General features: G+C 42.0%; 1 protein-coding gene and 1 long non-coding RNA gene across 3 annotated transcripts; both read right to left on the reverse strand.

Moving 5' to 3' along the window:
- Window positions 1-1,668: 1,668 nt before the first annotated feature.
- On the reverse strand, window positions 1,669-27,955 carry LOC124140029. 2 transcript variants are annotated; one of them, XM_048384159.1, is made up of 6 exons: window positions 27,824-27,955; window positions 7,619-8,315; window positions 4,823-4,949; window positions 4,350-4,515; window positions 2,034-2,751; window positions 1,669-1,772 (listed from the first exon to the last, which is right to left on the reverse strand). In XM_048384159.1, the coding sequence occupies exons 1-6, from the start codon at window positions 27,936-27,938 to the stop codon at window positions 1,718-1,720; spliced, it is 1,878 nt and encodes a 625-aa protein (XP_048240116.1). In that variant the 5' UTR covers window positions 27,939-27,955; the 3' UTR covers window positions 1,669-1,717. The 2 variants fall into 2 exon arrangements, with proteins under 2 accessions (XP_048240116.1, XP_046363321.2); XM_046507365.2 differs by lacking the exon at window positions 27,824-27,955 and adding an exon at window positions 11,066-11,265.
- LOC124140058 lies at window positions 16,260-20,038 on the reverse strand. The gene is made up of 3 exons (XR_007218347.1): window positions 19,918-20,038; window positions 18,296-18,461; window positions 16,260-16,498 (listed from the first exon to the last, which is right to left on the reverse strand). It is a non-coding gene; the product is annotated as an uncharacterized LOC124140058 (long non-coding RNA).
- Window positions 27,956-27,965: the final 10 nt, after the last annotated feature.

Consider the following 27,965-nt stretch of genomic DNA (forward strand, 5'->3'; position numbering starts at 1 on the left):
GGGATACGTGGGGTTTTATGTGTCCCGCGTTAGGTTTTATCCTACGAGCCGGGTAAAACCTAACGCGGAACGCATAAAACCCCATGTACCCCTAATGATCCTGCAACAACGAATTTATCTTACCCGACACGTTCAAATGTGGCATTGTAAAAGAATTAGCACAAATTCAAAATTGATAGAAAATAGCTGTTCGATTGAGCTGAGGTTAACATGTGCTATGTCACGTGACTACCATTGACTTGCAAAACACGTGTGGCATTTTGCTTTGCAGCGGGGTATAAAGGATTTATTCTGCCTATCAGAAATCCACGTGCAGCCTGTATTGCTTGTGGCGGGGTATAAGAGATGATTTATTCCCCCGCTTAAATGCATGACCCTCCAAGGCTCGTTACACAGTATTTTATGAAGATTACATGGACCAATCGGATCTCATCATTCGGACATGGAGGTATGATAAAGCTATTTATGCAATCGGGTAACCCAGTCAAGGGTGAGACGAGTTGATCATTTATCATTAAATTGTCATGTTATTGGTGGTTGTAAGAGCCGACTTGTGAATATCAGGTCCTCACAGCATGTCACCAGACGGTGCGGCAAGTTGAGAAAGGTTCTGTGCTATATACAACTGGATTATCCTGCCCTAGACCTTAAAAGCCGAGCATTTCTCCGTTGTTTTCACTAGAATTTTTTGTATTGAGTTGGGAATAAAACGGAGATAAAAAGACGGAATTCCGATGTGTCAGGGGGGACATGGGTGGTGTAGTGGTCTTCAGTGCCACAGTTCGATGTAAAGAGTATCAAATTGACTAGGTGATGAAAATGGACAAAATTGGCCACTGTGCTGTCATCAAGTATCTCCAACTGAAAGGGCTATCTCCATCAGCCATCCATGCGGACATGTGGTCACCTTCAGGGGTTGAGGCTCAGTCCTTCGCCACTGGGATGGGCAGATGTTCAAAAGGGAAAGCGTAAACCTCGAAAATTATTCACGATCAAGAAGACATTCAACTGACACCACTTGTGGAAAACGTTGTTAAATACGTGTACATGACATGAGTATGGATTATTGATGAATACATTAGGCATCTCTCATGAGAGACTTGAGAACATTCTGAGGGATGAACTGGGTACGACAAAGACTTCAGCATGCTGGATTCTGACTCCTGACCGAAAACGCTTCAGGTTTATCATCCCTCGTGAAGACCGTAAAGCATTGGAAGAAGAAGGAGGGTACGTGGAAGAGACCGATAAGGATACTTATATTCATTTGAGATTGAATTAGATGCTGCCTCTATACTCTTACTGGGTCCAAGTACCAGAATGATGACGAGAGTTGATAAGAGGGATTTTATCCCAGTTTCGTAGAAACCATACTCTCGGCTGTCCAAAACGTTCTACCCAGCTGCCATGAGGACATCGTTTGAGTCATAATGGGTTTCAACAGGAGCTTTCTTCCTTGGCTAGGGGCACCAAGAATGGCCTTCACACATTATATTCAATCTGGACGTCCCTTGTGACCAGCCATCAACTAAGCTACCTCACAGCTACATTTGATGGCTTTTGAGTGTTTGTAAATTAGTAACTAAAGGTATTGGGTGGCTCTGTTTCTTGATTGTGGATAGCATTTGGATAGAACCATCTACAAGAGTGAGGATGTCAAAAATGTAATAAAACCTTTAAAATCGATTTATTTCTTGCAAGATTCCTTTGGCTGTGTCTACACATCACTGAGCAGGGACATGGGCACAGACACTGACACCGACACTGCTCCCCTGCAAGAACAGAAACCACACACGTTAGCTATATATGATTACTTAGAATGTAACCTACGAAATGTGATGAATTGCGGACTAACTGTCCCTAATTAAATAATCGTGCCTTGGGGAGGAACCTTCAGCATTATTTTACGAGTGGCACATAATAATTCTGAGTTGCTACGAGATAGTCTTTGTCTTTACAAAAAGTTTCACGAAGGATAAAACGGATGCTTGTTCGAAGATAATGTTAAACACACTAAGTTGTCATTTACTCACCTGAACTTGACGCTGCTTCCAGTTTCACCGGCTCCAAATACCGGGATGGTGTACTTCAGCGTCCACTCCATCACACGACTGTCACACACAAATGTCGGGGCTCCCCACTTGCCTTGTTCATAATCCGGAACTTTAAACGTCCAAGTCTTCATCTGGGTCAGGGTCTTTGCGTTAGGTATAATCTTCATCCATGGCTCGGCATTGATTGTTCTCAGACCAGACACAGCCGTTTTCCATACATTCTGCTCATCTGAGAAGACAGACTCTGTCATATTCGTCATGGATGAGGACTTCACAACATGATCATTCGGGTGTTTGTCAGATGGAGATATCTTCTTGGTTACATACACACTTACAATATCCTTGGTGCTTAGCATGATGTAGGCATCACTCGCAACTATCTGAATATCACCAAGAACATTGGCAGCGACTTCAGCAAACAATTGGTCCTTGTTCAGACTTTGCTGAGGTTTCAGCTGACTATCTTTTCCTGGGTTGAACTGTGTTTGAAGAAAGCTGCTTAGGAAGTGAGCTAGACGAACTGCCACGCGACCTTGAGGTTTGAAATGCTTGAGTAACTGCTCGTTGTAGGGGAGAACAAGGTCACTGGGGGATCTGGAACGGCAGTTATCAGCTGTTATGTTCAGGACCCTCAGCTTCTGTAGGAAATCCTTGTCCGTTAATACAGACTGTTCCCTCTTTCCGATAATGACTTCGTCTGTGAAACAAAAATCATCTTAAATATTGGTTTGAGTAAAAACAGTACGGAGACTCGATATAAGGGAGCGACAATTTGATATTCTGGGCGAACCTGGAATGTTATTGGAAGCTCATCAGTCATATGTTGTTGGGGATTCTCAAAACCTCAAAGGATTTGCTTGATCCTTTGCAATCTCAGAAAAGAACCAAGTTCAACTATGTCAAAACATTTGATTTTTTTACTTTTGGACACCACTATCCAACATGAAAAACTTGAGGGAAAACTGCATTCCTTTGTTTTGAGGGCATTTGTGTTCAAGGGCATTTTGCATTTCCGCAAACACCTGTTATCATCACAAGATGAGGACATTTCAAAATTTGTTGCATCAGTGACAAGAATGATGTCCAATGCAATTTCCTATTTTGAGATCAGTATGTCATTATTCATAATACTGAGAGGGTATAGGCCTATAGTACATGTTATATAGTAATGGGTGTATATACATTTATAAAGTAACACATTTGGAACTTCTTAGCTTCATAGCATGCAATATGTACATTGGCATTTTTTTCGTTATTTCTTCATTCTTACTTGACATTAACGAAACAAATTTCTCTAAACTTGTGTAACTTAAAGTATTATGAGTTGTACCATATGTTCCCGTGTGTTTTTCCAGGTGAACAAATGACTTGCCTTCATGTGTTTTTGACGGGTGCGACCGATGGGGCTCGATAGTTCACAATTTTGCGAAACCCTGATATTATTACTATTTTTATATTGATTCATAGACACATGCTTATGAAAAAGACGGAATCGTACAATGGACTCTGGGTTTCGTAGGGATGCCGTGTTATTATGGAAATATTTTTGTCACTTTTATGTGACATAACAATGTGAAATTTAGACGCCACCGTGGTGACTGTATGTTATTCATAAAAGCTTTGTCTGGGCTTTCGTCTTTCCCTTGCATGATCTTTTATCTCTTTTATCTATTTTTATGATTATGGAAAGTATACGTTACTTTTATTTATGCACTCACTAAGTTACTATACTGGGAGAACACATTGTCAGTACTTTATGGAGACTCGTGAAGATCCGGGGTAGAATAGGTCTTCAGCAGCCCATGCTTGCCCTAAAGGCGACTATGCTTGTCGTAAGAGGGTTGTCAGGCTCACTAACTTGGTTGATGCATGTCATCGTATCCCAATTGCATGGTTTCGAAGCTCATGTTGTCAATCACAGGATTGTCTGGTCTAGACTCGATTATTTACAGACCGGCGTCATATAGCTGGAATATTACTGAGTGTGGCGTTAAACAACAAACAAACAAACAAACGAAAGGAATGTGTAGAGTAGAGTGGCTTTGGCACTATATAATGCATTTGCACAAGTGTTATCTGAGCGCTCATTGGTTAGAACACTCGCAGGTTAATCACTGGTTTGAAACTGATTTGTTGGTTAAAAATAGCGACAACACCGCAATGAGGTAGTGTGGGAACGTAGCGTAGGATATACAAACCCAAGTCATCTGCGCTGGAAGAAAGGGAAGGATTGATGCAAACATATCCTAAATGCGTTTGAATATCTGTTTCACAGGAAACGGAACTCGTACCCACCTATCTTCTCACAATCGAACCCGTGGACGAGGTCAAGGGCCGTTCCCTGTTCCATGTCCACGCCTTTGAAAGGCTCCGTTTGGGTGTCGTTCTTGTAGCGGTAGCCTGGTCGACACACACACTCGTAACCGCCATGGTTTAACCCGAACCCGCTCAGCGGCTGGCACTGTTGGAAGAACAGAATAAAACATATGAACCAAGATGCCCACAAATGTTAATCTCGTTCACATATTCGAATTTGAATTGATGACAAGTTGGCAAATGACTGTAATCCGTCAACAGCATACCCGTGGTCGTAGGGTTTATTTAAAGTGGTAAACGCCTGAGACTTTTATAGTTTCGGGCTCTCCGCCCACATTAAGACACGTGATATAACTGAAACACTATTCAAAGCGGCATTACACTCAACTCACAAACTGAAAAACGCCAGGCACACACAAAATGGTCGTGTAAACCACCCCACTAGTACTTACTTCTGTTGTACCTTTGCAGAAGTCGATACTTGCAAAATAATTAGGGGTAGGATTCCCTAAGGAAGGCCGACACGGGTTGATATCGAATTTTGTGAAATCAATCTCGACTGTGGATTCAGCAACATATCTGGAACAAAGTTGATGCAATCTCAGATAATCTGACATATACACAAATAAAAAAGTTAAGCACACATTTCATTTCAATTTCATTATCGTTTGGTCCCAATATTTGTAACAGTCATGAAAGATATAATTACGGGAAGAATTATGTTTTCTCGAGATGATGTAATCAGTCATGCGTGACGAAAGCTCACATGCCATACATGGTATGCTCATGCAGCATGCTACCCTCGAGTATCTGTAAAAGCAGTATATGCAAACGTTAAAATTGCTTTCCGAAGCTCGGTTTTAAACAGTTATACCATGACAAAGTGCGACCATGGCACGAAGGCGATTATCAAACCCCACAAATTGGAATAACGGAGGAATGACTTTTAATGTCATTGGTCGGAATTTGGGGTATCGTAAGCGGCTTAGTCGAGAAACATGCTCAGGCCGATGATGTACAGGACCGTCCTAGATCCGGTAGACCTCCTGTGACGACCCATTGCGAAGACAGGGACATTGTTTGTCTCAAACGCCGAGAACCGTTTTTGAAACAGCTCTGGTGGCCCAATCGTCGTTTCAGCACCAGAACCGTCAGGAACCGGCTGAAAGCAGCAGGACTGAGGGCTAGAAGAGTCATAAAGCGTCCCTTGTTGAGAGATCACCACAAAGCTGCTCGTTTAGCATTGTGTATTGCGCGACAGAACTGGAATCTGAGAACTTGGAGACGGATCCATTGGTCTTTCTGCTCCACGTCACTGATTGAGGAACGAGAGTTTGGAAACCGGAACACGGCTTACACCCCCAGGAACATTAAACCGACTGTTCATACGGCGAGGCTCGGTAATGGTTTGAGGGTGTATCTCTCATGATTGCAGGTTGGATTTGGTCACCATAAGGGGCAATTTAACAGGGGCTCAGTACATCCGGGACGTTTTGAGGCCAGTCGTCGTTCCTCAATTTGACAACAACCCCCTTGCTACTCGACCTCAGTACATGGATGACAATGCCAGGCCTCATCTTTTGCATGCAGTCGTGGATTACATGAGGGCCAATGCAATAACGACTCTACCCTGGCCAGCAATGCGCCCAGATTTGAACCCCCTTGAACATGTTTGGGATATTCCGGGTCGGCGCATACAGGCACGAGATCCTCCTGTACAAGATTTACGCCAATTGGAAGCAGCATTGCATCAGGAGTGGTTGTTGTTGACCCATCAACAGATCCAACGTCTGACTGGAGGCATGAGACGTAGGGTGGAATGCGTCATCCGGGCATGTGGCAGTTATACCCGCTACTGATCTGTTTCAAGTGTCATGTCAAGTAGAGACTTTAAGGAACAATTTCACATGAAACATCAAACGTAACTCGTTTACTTAATCCTGAAGCTCCATACCTTTTTTAGGTGTTATCTTAGGTCAAAAACAGTACCTGTATTACCATGATGTTTTGTCAGTAAATTTCAATCAAGACTCACCAATATCTTCTTATTTGTTGTCAAATGTTTGTTCTTTCCGATGACATTGGTGTCGCCCAGCTCCTGTGGTCAGTCATCCTATGCCATGGTTTTTGCCATTTGTCATGGTTCAGGAACAGGGGTGTGCTCAATTTTTTTCTTTGTGTGTATATTCAATTTGGAAATCAGTGTCATGATCGAGGGGTTACGGTAACCAACAACGCATACATGATAACCATAGATGAATGAATGACTTGCAGTGAATAAATAAGGGATGCGGTACGAACGAGTGGATGTGGCAACTAGCAATGAATAAATAATGTGGCAACGTGTATGTCGAAGGGGGAATTAACTCAAAAGGAAGGAGAAGAATAATCCAAACTTCTTCAGTCGGTAATAAAACAAACAGATACAACTACTAATAGAAAGAGGTCGAATGGAATACAGAATACTAAAATGGTTGAGAGATTACTCTAATCGCGAACGAACAAAGCAAGTGTACGGTAACCAACAATAAATAAGTGAAGGAATACTGTAACAAACTATGAGCAAATACAGTCACTAAAGATGAAAGAATTATTAAAAAGTATGGCTGAATGTTTACGGTAATTAACACTGTAAGAGTATGGTAACCAACAATAAATAAATGAAGGCGTACAGTAATCAATGAAGAATGAATGACATAAAACAGTGGCCACCAATGACTGAATGAGGTAAGAGATAACAAACAATGAATGGCTGAGTGGTTATGGTAACCAGTGATGAACGAATGAGACAATACGTAAAACAAGGATGTACGAATAGAAGATGAACAAAGATAGAATGATTGAAGTGGTCACTAACGATGAGTGAGTGAGTGAGTAGGGTTTAACCCCGGGTTTAACAGTATTCCAGTTATATCACGACGTGTCAGCTTAATGTGGCAGGAAAGCCTGAAGTGATGCAAGTCTCAGACGTTTACCACTTCGGTGAAAACCACGAGCACGGGTATGGTGCTGACAAGCCTAGAAACATGATCACAAACATAGGTATCTGGCGTGTCCAAGTGATGTAACACTGCACAGGGAATTGCGGCGCCTTAGACGACTGGGCCACCCGTGAACACCCCCCCCCAACACACACACACACACACACACCCACACACCCACACACCCACACACCCACTAACGATGAACGAATAAGGGAATATGGTAACTGTGTAACTGCAGGTAGAGAAAGAACATTGGGAACTCACAGCGATCTCTGTAGATGGTGCCATGGTGTGTACCGAGGGAGATATTCTGTTATAGGTGACGTCACACTCACAACCCATTTGTTTGTCCGCCCACAGTCAAAATAGGGATTAGTTAACCTCACTGGCATCGTTTTATTATCACTATCCAATATGGAACTTGGACCGTAAAAAATAAACGTTGAGACATTGCCGTCATCTCCAATAATACTTATTCCATAGACGTCCTTGGGCATAAGGTCTGCTTTCAAGTCAGGAAGCCAGGGATTATACCAGATGTCGGCAGTAGACCCGCTTGCAGGCCGTGTGTAATTACGAATGCTGTCGTCTTCAACCCTAATACCACCCTGCATACGGTTCGCGTAAGCACCTAACAAAGGTAATGTGAGGTTGAAAGGTAGGGTTCGGTAAAAATTTGGATACGAAGTGTTCTTATCGTAATATATTCCAGACCCCACGATAGCATCAGGTCCGGAAGTGACGTCACTCAAGGCGGAGAGATATGTGTAGACGAGGTCGGGCTGTTTCGCGAAGTCGCTGGACTTATTCAATTTCTGGTAGATGATTGAGAAAAAGAAGCCTCGGTTCAAGGTCATTTTATATGCTTCCATTGCGAGAGATCGGTTGGCAAACATTTCTCTAGCTCCATCTTCATACACTGGTATGTGCGTGACAACGCTGTGTGGAAGCTGTAGGTCAGCTGCAAAAAAAATATTTAAAAAATGTGACAATTGTATTCAAACTTCACATCTTCTAGCCTAACTAGTGATCAGGTCGCAGAGACGTGTTCTTTTCTTTTTTTCAGATTAACCTCACTAACCAACTCACTTGCTCAAAGAGTAACTTTATGATATACACTCTTCAAATAAAGAAACGCAAAGGTTGTATGTAGTTCATTGAACCTGACTTAACAAAAAAAATCCGGTATATGAATTGGATATATGTTATTGGAAAATGTTGGTGGCCTGATATTCGACAAACGGTGCGTCAAAACGCATCCATTGTCGATTTACAATGTCTTGAACAGCATTATTTTGGCACTTGTTCAAAAATGTCATGGAGAAAAACTGTAAAGCAAAATGCACGTGCAAGTTATGGCATTCGTAACTCGTGATAGTGGATATAAAAAGGCAAGCATAAGCCAATAATTGGTCATTCAATTGTCAACATTTTGCAAATTCGAAAATGCCGAGACTCAGCGCTGCCGATCGGAACATCGCCATAGGACGTATCCAAAGAGGGGAATCGCAGTCTTCTGTTGCACGCCACTTCAACGTCCACCACAGCACCAATTGCCGCCTTTGGGACAGATACTCACTGTGCAATTCCATTGCAGGGAAAATAGACAGCAAATCGCTACATGAATCAAATTCTTCAACCTCACCTTCTTCCAATTATTGAGGGAGCTGTTTCAACAGGACAACGCTCCACCGCACGCAGCTCGTGTCACTTTAGACTACCTTCATAATACCAACATCAACGTTTTGCCCTGCCTGTCGATATCTCCAGATCTCAACCCAATCGAACACCTTTGGGATGAACTCGATCGACGTGTACATCAAAGTCAGAACACGCCGCAGACACTCCCGCAACTAGCCAACGCCTTACAAGCGGAATGGCTTCCGCAGGACAGAATTCGTACACTTATCCAGTCAGTGCCGAGGAGATGCAGAGCCGTGATTGCTGTCCGAGGCGGTCACATGATATACTGAGTTCAGCGCTACCCCAAGGCCTTATGTGACATGACAATGAACAGTTTTCAATGCATTTGTACAAACACAACATGTGACTATCGAGCTCCAAAATTTCATATTTGTATCTATGATATTAAATTAAATATATCGACTTTATTAGGTACAATGAATTTACTTAAAATCTACCTGTGCATTTCTTTTTTGTAGTAGAGTGTATCTACTGGTCATCATGGTAACTGCCTTTGAAAGATTCATGTACATCGTTGATAGCTAACTTGATCAAATGCATTTTTGAACAGTGGCCGAATCTTTTTCAGATTTATATGTCAGGTTCAATGATATTTCACGAACACAACGACCTGCATGCATGATGCACGGGCATGTGTTGATGTTAGTTCCGACTTATGATGGATTTATAATGACATGACATGGACACCCAAGTCAGATACAGTTTACGGACTCCGACCCGACCAGTCCTTGTTTTATTCCCTTAATACCGACCGCCATGCAGGTTGACAATCTCTTTGGTAGGACGCGGCTATTGGATCGAACCATCGACGTTCGCTCTCCTCGCAGATCACTATCCCCTACACTAAGAAGACGCACAATAAGTGAATCACTTGACAGATTATATGTTGCAGCAGTCATCATTCCACTACTACGGACTTGTAGTATTAAGATTCCAAAGTCCTGTGTTGTACAAGTGTCTTACCAGTATTGTCGCGAGCGTCATCTGTCATTTAAATGACATACATTATAGTCTCCTTATCAGGAGTGACCCGTAGTTGATTTTTGTCTATTTTTTCAAGAGACACATGGACATATACAATTCATGCTAGATTGGCAAATAAAGTTGATGGAAAGTAACAGACTAACGATATATGTGTATTATGAACGTCATATGTTAACTTGTATTAAATAATTGCCGAAAACATTTCCTTCAAAATCTGTCAATACAGTTCAGAAGGCATATATTATAGTGAGTGAGTGAGTATGATTTTACCCCGCTTTTAGCAGTTTTCCAGCAATATCACGGCAGGGGGACACCAGAAATTGGCTTCAAACATTGTACCCAAGTCGGGAATCGAACCCGGTTCTGACGAGCGAAGGCTTTAACCACTAAGCTACCCGACCGTCCCTGCAGATGTAAAATGATAAGGAGGCAATGATGGGCGTGGAGAAGTGCAATACTGACAGACCAAACAGAATTGTGCAAGTCTATCATTTAACTATCAGTTAAAATACAGCTTAAGAATAAACCTAAGATACCGTTTGTGACCGAGATAACGCAACGTTAAAGGTTTCCCAAATACAAACCAGCATACAGTTCTGATTAGATAGGTTAAAAACAAGGCTCTCTCATTTTGCAATCTTAAAGCCCAGATTGTGACACATAGCACAGTGCTACCATCATGCGTCATAATGGTTCAGGAAAACAATGATAAGAACTGTGTGGTTCCCATTGATCTGCACAACTGGCGAAAAGCATCGGTTGCTAAAGACCAATTCTGACCCGGATGTTCAAGGGTGACATCACAATCTAGCGGAAGTTGACTAAGCTATGGCCACCAGACCAGGAAGCAAAAATCGATTTTGGGAACCAGTTCTGATACGCAGGACCTAATAATAACACAGTGAAACATCGATAATGTCATAAAAATATTCAATATTTCATCTCTAAATAGTTTAATACATAATAATTAATGATATTAACACATGCAACATAGTCTCCTTTGACTTTAATCACTACACATACTTGAGCTTTTATGGTGACAGTTGGTCTCATTTACAGCGTCCATCAACTGCTTGATGTCGTCCAGATGGTCTCCATACGCCAGGGACAGGGCGACCAGCAACACGAGAGCCTTCATAGTGTATCAGACGCGAAGTGCGAGGACTTCTCGGTTCATGGAACCGTATATGCTACACGCATACAGCAGGCGTGGGAATGGATGGAACGCAGCTGATAAGATTGTTGCTACATTTAGCCTACGATAAGCTAACCTATGATGCGTCGTGGTTTTGAAATGACTCATGACAGATACGTCAAATATGATGCGTTTAGAGGGGCACTGACAATTCACCAGGCCGAAAACAATTACGACCAGTAATGAATAACGTTGGAGACTTGTTGATATTTGTATCCCCATATTTTCTGTTCTCCTATCAGGGACAGCAAATGGTGGCACAGAATACATATAACACTATACCCTGTGCAGGGGATGTCTCATTTGTATTTGTTTTATTTGAAAAAAAATTTGTAAGAGAAAAATTTAAAGCTTGGCTTTTTAAGTAGTATCTGTCATTCCCCGATCTTTGTAGGGATTCCATGGTAGGAAAGGTTCCAGTACCCATACTTGTCGTAACATCCGACTATATAGTATAGAAGGACCTAACAATCATTCACTCAAGGTCGGCATTACAGTACCAGCTGTCTGCATTGGAACAAACATACTATGTGAGAGAGCCTTATCTCGGCGTCCAGTTATCAATTGAGCATTGACAAAAAAAACCTGGAAGCAACGACCCATGACGTTTGGGTACGATGATACTTAATGAGTTATCAGTCAAGAAACTAGAACTAAAAATCTATGGGAAAAACACACAAAAAAACTTTCAAAGAAGTAGGTCCGAAAACTGGGGCCTGAACCCAGTAGTGTGGTAATATATGGTGTAAGGCCATTGTCCCATGCTTTTCTATACTTGTAATCTGCGGACAAATGAGTCCGTACAAGAACATAAAGACATTGACATTCTACAACTTCGCACGCATCGTCAGCACTTCCATGTGAGATTATCATCTATATACTGTGACACCCCAAACTGTGTACTATGAAGGGACATAGATAAATCACAAGTTGTACTCGACTTTGCACAACTTGACCAGAGTTCACCAGGAGTATTCTATTCTTCGGAATGGGTCAATATTTGTGAATGTCTTGTGAATAATCAGAGCTTAAAATATTCACTTCAAAAAGAGTAACGCAAAAGCATAAAATCGTAAATATCTGACAGTGTGTTGCCGACATCCATCGAAAATGTATGAAAATATCGAGAGAAAAAAATACAACCATGTGAGGTTTGGCAATGAAACACATCAACATGACATCCACGTGCAACATAAATTGTTGGGCTATATTTTCATTTTGATTGGGTTTTCATTTACATGCCATCATAATCTTACAGCATATGAACAGCGAAAACACGCCACGACTAGCGGAAGCCCAACGCATCAACGCCATCGGTCGGCTGTAAACAGCAGAATCATCTTTAGCTGTAGCCACGTAGCAACAAGCACCATTACAAGACCGTGATTGTGAATTCACAATCCTATCGTACAAAGACTATATTTAATGTAAGCTTATTTATTCATTAGTTGGAAGAACGAGCAACGAACCATGACGTAAGAGTGCTCTGACACATAATAAGTCAATTAATTAAACAGATACTGTCAAATTCCAAAATTGAAACACTTCTTTGTTGTATCAAAAGAAACTCATTCTGGGCCACTTCATGTGTATAAAAGGCATAAGTTCATGGAACAAACAAGCTTGTAGATTTATTCACTGGAGTAATTTCCTATGTAATTTGAAATTACTTGAGAATTCACAATCATATTGTACAGAGACTCGAGTAAACTGCAATGTACTCTGATTATATTGGAGGAATTTTTTGTAGATAATTCGATCTACACAATTGGGATACGATGATATGCATCAACCCAGTCAGCGAGCCTGACCACCCGATCCCGTTAGTCGCCTCTTACGAAAAGCATTGTCGCCTTTTACCGCAAGAATGGGTTGCTGAAGACCTATTCTACCCCGCATCTTCCGCGGTCCATCAGTCAATTGTATTGTAGTGGATAGAGCTTCTGCCTGGAAAGCTACGACTCAGTGGTTATATCCCTGGTCGCGTTATATACTAAATGACGTTATAAATTATACTTGGTACAAGGACTCGGAGTAGTATGATGACCTGGCTGTACCTTCTTGCGTCTAAACTTAACAAACGAAGAAGCAAGAAACCAGCGCCTGAGAGAACACTGTGTTTGTCGAAATTTCTTGTGCAGTCAATGAAAATATGTGTTCTACACTGATATTGCCTGAAGGAGGGAGTTAAGTTTATTGATATTAAATGTAAAATATCGGAATGAAGGAATGTTATCGCGGTCATATCCAGAGCTTACTGTGAGCACATGTTCAATATCAGTCTTAAGAAATCAAATCAGTTTCCTCTCAAATAAATCCTTAATAAATAGTGCAAGCGTATTGACTAGTTTGAAGTATGCATGTCACAATAGTTTTTGCTCTCCTGAAAAACAAAGTTACTACTGTCACAGGGGTGCTTTTGTTGATGTATGGCCCTGACATGTATGTTCATAGCCTTAGCAAAAACAACGTCGAAATATTTCATTGTGGTTGCCATATGACTAGAGACAAATGTCATGTAATATATAAGGTGTAGCAGGATCACGAGGGATACGTGGGGTTTTATGTGTCCCGCGTTAGGTTTTATCCTACGAGCAAGATATAACCTAACGCGGAACGCATAAAACCCCATGTACCCCTAGTGATCCTGCAACAACGAATTTATCATACCGACACGTTCTAATGTGGCATTGTAAAAGAATTAGCACAAATTCAAAATTGATAGAAAACAGCTGTTCGATTGAGCTGAGGATTCGATTCGATGTGCTGTGTCACGTGACTACCATTGACTTGCAAAAAACGTGTGGCATTTTGCTTTGCAGCGGGGTACAAAGGATTTATTCTGCCTATCAGAAATCCACGTGCAGCCTGTATTGCTTGTGGCGGGGTATAAGAGATTTATTCCGCCGCTGAAATGTATCACCCTCCAAGGCTCGTTACACAGTATTTTATGAAGATTACATGGACCAATCGGATCTCATCATTCGCACATGGAGGTATGATAAAGCTATTTATGCAATCGGGTAACCCAGTCCAGGGTGAGACGAGTTGATCATTTCTCATTAAATTGTCATGTTATTGGTAGTTGTAAGAGCCGACTTGTGAATATCAGGTCCTCACAGCATGTCACCAGACAGTGTGGCAAGTTGAGAAAGGTTCTGTGCTATATACAACTGGATTGTCCTGCCCTAGACCTTAAAAGCCGAGCATTTCTCCGTTGTTTTCTCTAGAAATTCTTGTATTGAGTTGGAAATAAAACGGGAGATAAAAAGACGGAATTCCGATGTGTCAGGGGGTCATGGGTGGTGTAGTGGTCTTCAGTGCCACAGTTCGATGTAAAGAGCATCAGTTTTGACTAGGTGATGAAAATGGACAAAATTGGCCACTGTGCTGTCATCAAGTATCTCCAACTGAAAGGGCTATCTCCATCAGCCATCCATGCGGGCATGTGGTCACCTTCAGGGGTTGAGGCTCAGTCCTTCGCGACTGTTAAGAGATGGTTAGATGTTCAAAAGGAAAAGAGTAAACCTCGAAAATTATTCAAGATCAAGAAGACATTCAACTGACACCACTTGTGGAAAACGTTGTTAAAATACGTGTTAATGATACGAGTATGGATTATTGATGAATACATTAGGCATCTCTCATGAGAGACTTGAGAACATTCCGTGGGATGAACTGGGTACGACAAAGACTTCAGCATGCTGGATTCTGACTCCTGACCAAAAACGCTTCAGGTTTATCATCCCTCGTGAAGACTGTAAAGCATTGGAAGAAGGAGGAGGATACGTGGAAGAGACCCATAAGGATACTTATATTCATTTGAGATTGAATTAGATGCTGCCTCTATACTCTTACTGGGTCCAAGTACCAGAATGATGACGAGAGTTGATGACAGAGATTTTATCCCAGTTTCGTAGAAACCATACTCTTGGCTGTCCAAAACGTTCTACCCAGCTGCCATGAGGACATCGTTTGAGTCATAATGGGTTTCACCTGAAGCTTTCTTCCTTGGCTGGGGCACCAAGAATGGCCTTCACACACTATATTCAATCTGGACGTCCCTTGTGACCAGACATCAACTAAGCTACCTCACAGCTACATTTGATGGCTTTTGAGTGTTTGTGAATTACTAACTAAAGGTATTGGGTGGCTCTATTTCTAGAATCATCTACTGGAGTGAGGATGTCAAAAATGTAATAAAACCTTTAAAATCGATTTATTTCTTGCAAGATTCCTTTGGCTGTGTCTACACATCACTGAGCAGGGACATGGACACAGACACTGACACCGACACTGCTCCCCTGCAAGAACAGAAACCACACACGTAAGCTATATATGATTACTTAGAATGTAATCTACGAAATTTGATGAATTGAGCAGTAACTGTCCCAAATTAAATAATCGTGCCTTGGTGAGGAACCTTCAGCATTATTTTACGAGTGGCACAAACTAATTCTGAGTTGCTACGAGGTAGTCTTTGTCTTAACAAAAAGTTTCACGAAGGATAAAACGGATGCTCATACGAAGATAATGTTAAACACACTAAGTTGTCATTTCCTCACCTGAACTTGACGCTGCTTCCAGTTTCACCGGGCCCAAATACTGGCATGGTGTACTTCAGCGTCCACTCCATCACACGACTGTCACACACAAATGTCGGGGCTCCCCACTTCCCTTGTTCATAATCAGGAACTTTAAACGTCCAAGTCTTCATCTGGGTCAGAGTCTTTGCGTTAGGTATAATCTTCACCCATGGCTCGGCATTGATTGTTCTCAGACCAGACACAGCCGTTTTCCATACATTCTGCTCATCTGAGAAGACAGACTCTGTCATATTCGTCATGGATGAGGACTTCACAACATGATCATTCGGGTGATTGTCAGATGGAGATATCTTCTTGGTTACATACACACTTACAATCTCCTCGGTGCTAAGCATGATGTAGGCATCACTGGCAACTATCTGAATATCACCAAGAACATTGGCAGCGACTTCAGCAAACAGTTGGTCCTGCTTTGCTGAGGCTTTAGCTCACTGTCCTGTCCTGGGTTGAACTGTGTTTGAAGAAAGCTGCTTAGGAAGTGAGCTAGACGAACTGCCACGCGACCTTGAGGTTTGAAATGCTTGAGTAACTGCTCGTTGTAGGGGAGAACAAGGTCACTGGGGGATGTGGAACGGCAGTTATCAGCTGTTATGTTCAGGACCCTCTGCCTCTGTTGGACAGCATTGTCTGTCAACACAGGCTGGTCCCCTCCTTCTGTGGAAAAAAGAATTATCTTAATAATTAGCTCGGTGTTGGTTGAAAATGCGGTACAGACACTCGGTATTAGGAACTGACAATTTGATATTCTGAGCCGACTAGGAATTTGGTTGGAAGGTCATCAGTCATGAATTTTCCTTTTCAAAACCTCAGAGGATTTGCTTGAAGTTTGGCAATCTCAGAAAAGGACAAAGTTCAATTATGTCAAAACATTTGATTTTTTCAGCTTTGTTCACTACTATCTCGCACAACAAACTTCCTTGATTCATGGGGCATTTGTCACTTAACGTGGTGACCATAGGTTGTGCTATCCCACATTGTTGATCTGTTTCTTTATGCATACGAGACAGAATTTTTTCTCGGATTGGCCAAATCTATACAAGGGAATATGGTGAAGACGTTAATCTTAAGCGTCAGGTATATCGATGATCTGATGTCGTTCAGTGATGGTCAAGTAACCAATTCACTTCCTCTGATTTACCCATCTGTGCTAGAAATGAGACTAATGAAACCGTTTCATATTTAGATCTGTGCTAAAAAGTATTTAGAGTGACGAAAACTATCAGACTGTATGACAAGAGGGATGACTTCGTCTTTCCAATAGTCAACTTTCCCAAGAACAATTTTCCAGGAGATTCAGATATTAAGGTTATTGAAAGAGTTTCCTTGCTTCACGAATGCTCTAAGTTCCTATATGGCGACAACAAATTATCAGTACTTCACGTGTTCATGGTCGAACATAGAGTACACAAGCCCTGAAGAACAGTCGACATCACACAGTGACCTTTTGAGTTTGTTTGTTGTATAACGCCGCACTCAGCAATATTCCAGCTATATGACGGCGGTCTGTAACTAATCGAGTCAGGACCAGACAATACAGTGATTGATATGAGAATCAACCCACGCAATTGGGATACGATGACATGTATCAACCAAGTCAGAAGACCTATTCTACCCCAGATCTTTTACACTAAGTGCCCCATAACCTGGGAATACATATGGCCAATATGCAACAAAGAAATATGTGTGATTTCAGTCAGGTAATGAATGGAGGCCATGTATAACTGATTGAAATCAAAGGAGCCATACTCGGTGTATTGTTTTGACTTTGAAGATATGTGTATACATAGATGGTCGTAAGGCTTTGGCACATGTATATTGCGTTTATGCCCATGTAATCTGACCTTACATTGGTTCACTGGTTTCCCTCTCGCTGGAACCAGGCTGTGATTCGTTGATTAAAAATAGCGACTACACTGCAACGAGGCCGTATGTATTCGCAGGTTTTGGTTTGGTTTGGTTTGTTTTTTAACGCCGCACTCAGAAATATTCCAGCTATAAGACGGCGGTCTGTAAATAATCGAGCCTGGACCAGACAATCCAGTGATTAATATCATGAGCATCGATCCACGCAATTGGGATCGATGACATGAATCAACCAAGTCAGCGAGCCTGACCACCCGATCCCGTTAGTCGCCTTTTACGACAAGCATAGTCGCCTTTTACAGCAAGCATGGGTTGCTGAAGACCTATTCTACCCCGGAATCTTCACAGGTCGTATTCGCAGGTAGTACTCTATACCAATCCATGACGAGGTCAGAAACAATGTGATACAATTGGAATGTTTCACTTGTTTGCTTTGCCTAATAACATGTATGCTCCAGCAAATTTATATGGGTATTTCGGTGAGCTTTGTAATCATGTCATCTGAGCTAGAAGAAAGAGGAGATTTATAGCAAAATTAGTCCTAAATGCGGTTGGACATGTTTTACAGGAGACTGACCTCCTACCCACCTATTTCCTCACATTCGAACCCGTGTATATATTCTTCTTTTGTGGCCAGTTCGATATCCACGCCTCTGAAAGGCTCCGTCTGGGTGTGGTTCTTGTAGCGGTAGCCTGGTCGACACGCACACTCGTATCCACCACGGCTCAACCCGAATCCACTCAGTGGCTGGCACTGTTGGAAGATGAAACGCTATATGAAGAGTGGGTTTAGGTTATAGGTAGTGCTATATACAACGATTGATACTATTGAAAGAATAGATAAAACATATCAAACAAGAGTCATCAGAAGATGACAATTTCCCCGGCCCCCACATATTTGGGCAAAAAGAACAAATCATCTGACTGTTATTTTAATCTATCTAATCTGACTGTCCGTACACAAGAGCTATCAAAACAATACCTTAGAAATGGGATTCGGAACTTTGTATTTCCATATCAGGTAGACACAACTATGAACAGTGTCAAAATCAAACGTGTTGCCATGGAAACAGAAAAAATATAAATTCTAAAAATCCCTAAATAGCAAAAGGCACCAGTTTACAACCTGGGCTCACTTGCACAAAGCGATCTTAGCGCTAAGACTATCGTAAGCCTATGTTAAAGTATGGGAGTTACGATCATCTTAGCGCTAAGATCGCTTTGTGCAAGTGGGCCCTGGTCTCTGTGTGTGCAATCTCATTAAAATCAGATCTTAGTTCTCGCTACCGCTAAACAAAGATCTGAGGACATCACATTAGGGGTCACGTCAGAACGACCTTTCATCCGACCAATCAGAGCGTCGCTTACAAGATTATGAAAGTGACAGTCGGAATGTGATTTCTAATCGTGCAACCTCGAAAACTTTAACACGGGGTATTCCGAACCATAGTTACGGGTTTAACGACTGAATCCATACAATCTAGACCATATATTTGCCATTCGAGAATGCTCTTTTGTTCAGGTTTCAAATTTTTAATCGAGAATTTGTCCAAATATGTTTCGAAGCGTAGTTGCCAATTTGAAATGAGTGCCGTAAAGCACGAGAAAGCTGCCTTCTGATTTACTAAGTCGACTTCTTGTCAGTCCTTCCATTGGTCGGTCAAAATTCGCGCAAGGTCGGTCTGACGTGACCCTTAATGGGATGTCCTCAGATCTTTGTTTAGCCATAGCCAGAACGAAGATCTGATTTTAATGAGATTGCTGTGTGTGCAAAGTGTCATGGAAGAATACCTATTAGTTTTAGAGATATGGTCCGGACAAATACACCACTATGAACAATGTCAAAGTCAAACTTGTAGCCATGGAAAAAGGAAATCTTCTTTTTTTTAAATAATTCTAACTAGCAAAAGGCATCACTACAGTCCTTGATTGATACATGTACCAAGTTTGGATGAAAGAAGTTGAATAGTTTTTCAGTTCGGCTCCGGAAACGACGCTTCCCCCGTTTCAGCTAAGTCATACTTGTTTCCATGGAAACAGGAAAAAATCCAATTTTGAAAAATACCTACATAGCAAAACGCACCATTTCAGCCCTTGGTTAATACATGTACCAGGTTTTGATGAAAAGTATTTCCCAGTTTTCAAGTCACTGACATGCGCAAGGCACCCACTCAGTCAATGGTCGTTTAAACCACCCCCCTTGTGCTTACTTCAGTTGTGTCTTTGCAGGCGGCGATGCCAGCAAAATAATTAGGGGTAGGATTTCCGTACGAATAAGGACACGGGTTGATATCGAATTTTGTGAAATCGATCTCGACTGTAGATTCAGCTACAAATCTGGAACAAAGCATGTAAGCCGTGATTATCTGATGTATATTCAATATCCGAAGACATGACGTGATGGGATACGGTTCCAAGCGATGAACGATTGTGGGCATACGTTAACCAACGATGAACAAATGATCAATGATGAATGGTTGAGGGTTTACTGTAATCACGACTGAACCAAGGAAGGTGTGCATCAACCAACAATCAATAAATGAAGGAATACGGTAATCAACGATGAACGGATGTAGTATACGGTAACCAGCAATGAACTAATAAGAGGATATGGTAACCAATAAAAAATAAAAGAAGTAAAATGATGATAGCATGTGCTAACTAGCGATGAATGAAAGACGAATGGTTGAGTGTTTACGGTAATCAACAATAAAAGAGTGTGGTAACCAACAATGAATAAATTAAGGAATACCATAATCAACAATGAACAATTTAGAGAATGGTCAAAAACAGTGAACGAATGAGGGAAGCTTAACTAATAATGAGTGAGTGAGTGAGTTGATTTTAACGCCGCTTTTAACAGTATTCCAGTTATATCGCGGCGTGTCAGCTTAATGTGGGAGGAAAGCCCGAAGTGATGCAGGTCTCAGACGTTTACCTCTTCGGTGAAACCCACGAGTACGGGTATGGTGCTGACAAACCTAGAAACATAATCGGGGTGAACTGGGATTCGAACCCAAAATTATAGGTTTCTGGCGTGTCCAAGGGACGCGACTCTGCACAGCGAATCGCGGCGCCTTAGACGACTGGGCCACCGGTGCCCCCAATAATGAATGAATGAGGGAGTACAAAAGAACTTACAAGGGTTTCCATAGATGTTGCTAGGGTGTGTACCGAGCGAGAGAATCTGTAACAGGGGATGCCACACTCACAACCCATTTGTTTGTCCGTCCACAGTCAAAATAGGGATCCGTAAACTTCACTGCCATCGTTTTGTCGTAAACATTACCTCTATATACTTGGTAATTTGGACCGTAAAAGTAAAACGCTGAAGTAAGGCCGTCATCTCCATTGTGACTTATTCCATAGACGTCCTTGGGCCTAACGTATCTTGTCCCGTCAGGAAGCCAGAGACTATACCAGGTGTTGGCAGAAGACCCAGTTGCAGGCCGTGTATAATTACGAATGCTGTCGTCTTCAACCCTAATGCCTCCCTGCATACGGTTCGCGTAAGCACCTAACAAAGGTACGGTGAGGTTGAAATATAGGGATCGGTAAAAATTTGGATACGAAGTGTTCTTATCGTAATATATTCCAGACCCCACGATATCATCAGGTCCGGAAGTGACGTCACTCATGGCGGAGAGATATGTGTAGACGAGGTCGGGCTGTTTCGCGAAGTCTCTGGACTTATTCAATTTCTGGTAGATGATTGAGAAAAAGAAGCCTCGGTTCAAGGTCATTTTATATGCTTCCATTGCGAGAGATCGGTTGGCAAACATTTCTCTAGCTCCATCTTCATACACTGGTATGTGCGTGACAACGCTGTGTGGAAGCTGTAGGTCTACTGCAAAGAAAAGAAGAAACGGGCAACTGTTTGGATACTTCACACCTTCTGCCCTAACAGGGGATCTGGTTGCCCAGACGTGTTTCCTGTCTTTGTCACATTATTGGGCGGTTGGGGGTATAAGTAGACATGAAAGGTTGCGTCCCTTACGAATTTCTGGATCCGCATTCGCATTACGATCCAGTAAGTACGAAAGTGACGAACCAGCTTCACTTTCCTGTCACATTGCTCAAATTACATTAACAGTTCTTAACCAACTCACTCAAAGAGTAACTTTATATTTTATTTAAGACTGTTCTCTATGGTTACGGCTCATGAAAGATACATGTTTATGTAAATAGCTGACTTAATAAAATCAGAATTTTGTCAGAATCCGAATATTGTTCGGTCACAGCTTCACATACTATTATTCTCTTTAAAAGGAGGTGTGAAGCCCATTTCTGGTGTCCCCCGCCGGGATATTGCTGGAATATTGCTAAAAGTGGCGTAAAACCATACTCACTCACTCACTCTGAAAGGAGGATCCGAAATTTTATATATTTATTCTGTGATTCGACATGTCCAGAGAACAATTTGGTGGATCTAACACACAAGGCAAAATTAAGTAAGTGTTTCCAAAGAGATCCCAGCCTAGACCAATCCAAAATAACAAATGGTCGGTCCCTAAGTTCTGTCGAGGAAGTCCATAAATTTTATATTTGTGCATCCATGTTCGCGCGATTGTGGCTGCTTGTGCTGTTTCCGGGCAGGGTTACAACAAGTACCATCCCTTTGGTTGGACGCGGCCAGGGGATCGAACCCCCGACCTTCCCCTCTCCGGCAGACGTTCTTCCCACTAAACAACAAAGGCACTCAAAAAGTGTATGTGACTTGACAGATGACATATGGTGCAGCAGACGACATCCCACTGCGACACTCCGACTCTGACTAGGATCGCGTAGATCACCAGTTGCGCCCCTTGTAATGACAACGCGATATATATCAAATCAGATTGCTGTTCTTAGCTCGTAAGATGGCGACTACCATGGATAAAGAGCTGGTCGAAAACACTTGCGATTTCATCCCTGACATACAAATAAAGGTATTAAAATTGTTGAGGGGTTTAAAAGATGAAAAAGGTGAGATGGTGAGGTGAAATTGGGTTTAACGTCGCTTCCAAGATTACTGCACTTATATACTGACGTGCATGTACGTGTGTGTGTGGCTGCTTGTACTAGTCCGGACTGATGCCGATTTATAGTGCTAGCCCACTGAGATACCATGCCGCAGTTTAACATGAATATCCCACTCAGACACAGTGTCTCCGAGCCGACCAGTCCTTGTTTTAGCCCCTAAATGCCGAGCCCCGGACCTTCCGCTCTCCGGGCGGACGCTCTACCTCTAGGCCACGGAGGCGGTCAGATGAAAAAAGCATATTCATATCAAAGACTGGCAGCGGTAAATCACTTTCACACGAATGTACCAGTTCTGGAAATGACCGTTCTCATCATCGTATCGCTTTCAAGCACAGTACTTGGGCGACTTGATTTAAAACTTTGAAAGACTAAGAAAATACTTGTGTTCCCTCAATTATTGTAAGAAACTTCGGCGCAAAGTCGACAAGCTATGACAGCGGACATGTTTTCGGAACGCGGATGCGCTCTCTGATCGGACTTTCGATATGTGCTTGATGTGGCAAGGTGGAGACTTTGACAAATAGATTAGTGGACACTCTGGAAGATGATCAGTGTTTAGTTAAACTATAACTTAAAATACAACTAAAGGATCAACATTTCTCAATCTTAAAATTACATTGCGCCCGAAATAATGAAACGATAAAGTTCTCCACGCTAAAAGGTGCCGTTGTATAAAACAACCTTAGCGCCACAACTGTCGTAAGTCTTTGTTAAAGTATGGGAGTCACGATCACCTTAGCGCTAAGGTCGCTCTGAACAACGGCACCCAGAATACGATTCTGTTCAAGTGAGTTTATAACAAGGACCTACATTTCACAATCATTAAGCTCAGGTTTTGACAGACAATCCAACTCTACCATGGTGTGTCATTATGGTTCAAGACATCTTCCCGAGGCAAGAGAGTTAACTGACTAAAAAAGTCCAGTTTCCACCAGATATTTTCCAAATCTATTCAAGTTTTAAATAAAGGTGCTCACGTGATTTGATGCACTTCTTACAATATAGATCTTGATTATCAATCAGATCGTTTTGACTGGGTGCCGCCATTTTGTTTGAAGCAAATGCAAGTGATACGAGAGGTGGAATCTGATTGGTCCCTAGGAGAGGCATGGAATGGACTAGACTCGTAACAGCCACTGGTGGCGCTACGATCGAGTCCAGGAAATCCAGCCTAATTCGGCAAGGGTGGAAACTGGACTTTTAATGACAGTTAACTCCCTTGCCTCGGGAAGATGGGTTCAAGAAAACAATAAGAAATGTGTAGTGCCTAGAACTAGAACAGCGCTGACAGAAATAGTTGTGCAGTGTGCAGCCTACTGAAACACCAACGTGTTAGTAGACTTTATAAACCAGCTAGTCAATGTTTGCCAATTAGACTAGTAGGTTGCCTATCGTAGATAAGTACAATTTACTATTCAGTTAGTAGAGATTACTATCCATCTTTCAAAGAACAACTGGTTTAAGTAGTTAATTATTCTATCTAATAATAATTTACTAAACTTCTTCTCATAACTGTAACAGTATATTTTATTTACTAAGCTTGTGGTAAGTTTTTTTTAAAAACAAGTTAATAACAAATGACAAACATTACAGGTGAAACAGAACATAAAATGATTTTCAGAGACATTAAAGTACAGGTTAGTACACCACGTGGATCCAATTTTTGTTGCATGTGCTCAATGAGAGTGAGTATGGTTTTACGCCGCTTTTAGCAATATTCCAGCAATATCACGGCGGGGGACACCAGAAAGGGGCTTCACACATTGTATCCATGTCGGGAATCGAACCCGGGTCTTCTGCGTGACGAGCGAACGCTTTAACGACAAGGCTACCCGACCGCCCCTGCTCAATGAGAAGGGAGTTTAGTTGATGCACGATTGTCATCGTATCACACTCAGCCGCACTCAGCAATATTCCAGCTCTATGGCGGCGGTCAGTAAATAATCGAGTCTGGTCAAGATAATCCAGTGATTGATGTCATGAGTATCGATCCATGTGCAAACGGGATACGATGACATGCATCAACCAAGGCAGCGAGCCTGATCATTATCACATCAGTCGCCCCTGGCGACAAGCATGTGTTGCTGAAGACCTATTCTAAACCGGATCTTCACTGGCGAACCCGCAGTACACACGAAAGGCAAACGAATGTAGTCTTCTGCCTCGGCGACATGGAAGAAACTTTATGACATGAACAATTAAATATTTACTCACCATGATAGCTAATCCGTTCATGAAGGCTGAAATATGTCTTTTTATGTTTTGTGTTATTCTAAGCATTGTTCGAACGTTTGATTTGGTAGCTTTTCGTTCAAAGAAACGAACAGGTAGAAAAGAAATTACTATTGTCTTCATCGTGGTCCAAATATTTGCTCATTTTAGCCCATCAACATGGTCATATAATAAAGTGGTGATCGTAAATGTGCTCAAATTGGCCCTGTATTAATTATACACATGCCCTGGGACTCCCGGGTCGCCAAAGAGCGAAGTGCACGAGCGAAAGTCTCGGGGAACATATGAGGGCTGGCAAAAATGTTCTAAGCTTGACTTACTTTCAAATATATGGCATAACAAAGTGAACTAGTCTATGTAATACATTGTTTAAGGCCGTTTGTATTTTTTTATTAATGATAGCCAGTTGAACGTGATAGGGGTCCAAATGGACACAGAAATGGAAAAGAACGAGTACCGAGCGGTCATGAAGTTTTATACTTTAGAGAAAAGTACTCCCCAAGAAAGTCATGCCCCATGTCACAAGTGTATGAGGATAAGTGCCCGAGCTATTCCACTGTTAAACGTTGGGCAGGTATGTTTGAGGCTGGTAGAACAAGCCTTGGTGATGACCTTGAGTCAGGATGTCCCTCAACTTTCATCAATGAAGATTCAATAAAGGAGAAAGAAAAACTATACTCTCAGATAGTCGTATTACCATTGCTGAACTTGAGGAAAACACAGGTCTAAGCCATGGATCCATTGAAACCATTATTCATGAACATTTACAGATGAATAAGATATCTGCTCGTTGGGTGCCAAAGTTTCTAATTTCTAATCTAAAGTAAAAAAGAGCTGACATTGCCTGAGACATTTTAGAACTAACTGAGAAGGATTTCGTCAAATTCGAAAAGAGATTAGTAACGGATGATGAAACATGTGTCTACAACTATGATCCCGAGTTAAGACGTCAAGCCATAGAATGGCACCATTCCAATGCTACGGCACCAAAGAAACTCATGTCTTCAAAATCGGTGAAGAATGTTATGGGCCATTGTATTCTGTGAAAGCTGTCGTGAATGATTTTTTTATCAAGATAGCTCTAGGAAACTCCTTCCTGGCTGGAATTGAAATATGAGAAGTGTATTGAAAAGCAGGGAGATTATGTTGAAAAATAAACTTTCACAATTGTTAATTTTGTTTGTTATAGGCTTAGAACTATTTGACCAGTCGTCGTATTTCACGTGCATCACACGGGACCGACTGACGCAAGTGCTCTCACAATTTAGCATTGCTTTCTCATCATAGAGAAATTTTAAAGTACCGTTACGGTTATCAAAACAATGTTGTTTAAACATTTTAGGTGCTAGCTAGGGTTTTTTGAGTGAATGTTAACCACGGTTTTAATTAAGTTCGACCTTTTCGGCGCTCCCAACCTTGGGGTTTAACTGACCATTTCAACGACCATTTTGTCATTTGTTATTTACTTGTTTTTTGGCAAATTGTATTCAACAGCTGTCAACAGGGAGCGCATAATGACCAAGAAACGGACATTTATTTAAGTGTAGTAAAGCTTACTATGCAAGCTTGGTAAACATACTGTTGTGAAAGCCTGGTGATAGGGAAAGGTTGCTTACCTACTAGGGCTGGGACGAGTCCAAATTTACTACCCGGGTACTCTCCACCCTATTACCCGACCCTACCCGGGTACCCGTTGTAGATATTTAGAGATAGGCACAAACTGTCCGATTTGGAAACATTTGACCGTAGCCCTGGCAAAATGTATTTAGATACACGTGTAAAACGATCCGGTCATGCATACACTGAAGTTACGGCATGGAGTTTTATCTTCATTCAAACATATAAAAGTCAGAAGGAATGGGTGCATTGTCAGAAAGAAATGGGAACATTAGCTACTTGTATTGTAACCATAGAGTGTTAGGTAAGTTTTGTCATTAAACAATATAACACGGGATTAACCATGGGTCCGGGTAGTCCTGTGGGTACCAGAGTCCTACTCAGGACCCGAATACCCGAGTTACCCGCCACAGCCCTATTACCTACATCGTAAGCTTGATGACGGGAAGATCAAAGTCGTGTGAGTTCGGGGTCAATGCGTCCGTTGTCACCTGTCAGATTTGGCGGGTAAGTTGATCAAATGCCTCGATCACACCCGGAAACGCCCGAACACCAGACGATTTATCCGATGTTATCCGTACGAGTGCGGAAACACCGATCACGACAATAGTCTGGCAGTTCGTAAATTTTGAGAAGATTCTTTCAAAGATGTCTACTAACGGATTAGTAATTTTGTACTAGTCTACGACAGGCCACCTATACCAAAATCTAGCGGCAGCTGCACCTCACGTGATCTGGATATCGCCTGCAGACCAGGAAGCAGAGAGCAACAAACTGGGCCTAGATGAGTTCTTATACACAGGGCCTGATAATAATAGAGTGATTTTTTGCAATTAAAATAGTATTTCATCTTGAAAAACTTAAAGGGGGCACGGGTGGCCCCGTCGTCTAAGGCGCCGCAATTCGCTGTGCAGAGTTGCGTCCCATGGGCACGCCAGAAATCTATGATTGTGGCATCGAATACCGGTTCGCCCCGATTATGTTTCTAGGTTTGTCAGCACCATACCCGTGCTCGTGGGTTTCACCGAAGTGGTAAACGTCTGAGACCTGCATCACTTCGGGCTTTCCTCCCACATCAAGCTGACACGCCGCGATATACCTGTAATACTGTTAAAAGCGGCGTTAAACCCAAATCACTCACTCACTCTAAAAACATAATACTTGTTGTCCTATAATCATCAGATGCAACTTTGTCTACTTTGTCAAAATAAAATTCCATTGGTGCGGTAGAAATACGGCACATACTTGAGCTTTTGTGGTGACAGTTGGTCTCATCTACAGCGTCCATCAACTGCTTGATGTCGTCCAGATGGTCTCCATACGCCAGGGACAGGGCGACCAGCAACACGAGGGCCTTCATAGCGTATCAGACGCGAAGTGCTGGGAC

This window comes from Haliotis rufescens, unplaced genomic scaffold (assembly GCF_023055435.1).
Source record: "Haliotis rufescens isolate VD_foot unplaced genomic scaffold, xgHalRufe1.0.p SCAF_5, whole genome shotgun sequence".
Taxonomy (NCBI): domain Eukaryota; kingdom Metazoa; phylum Mollusca; class Gastropoda; order Lepetellida; family Haliotidae; genus Haliotis; species Haliotis rufescens.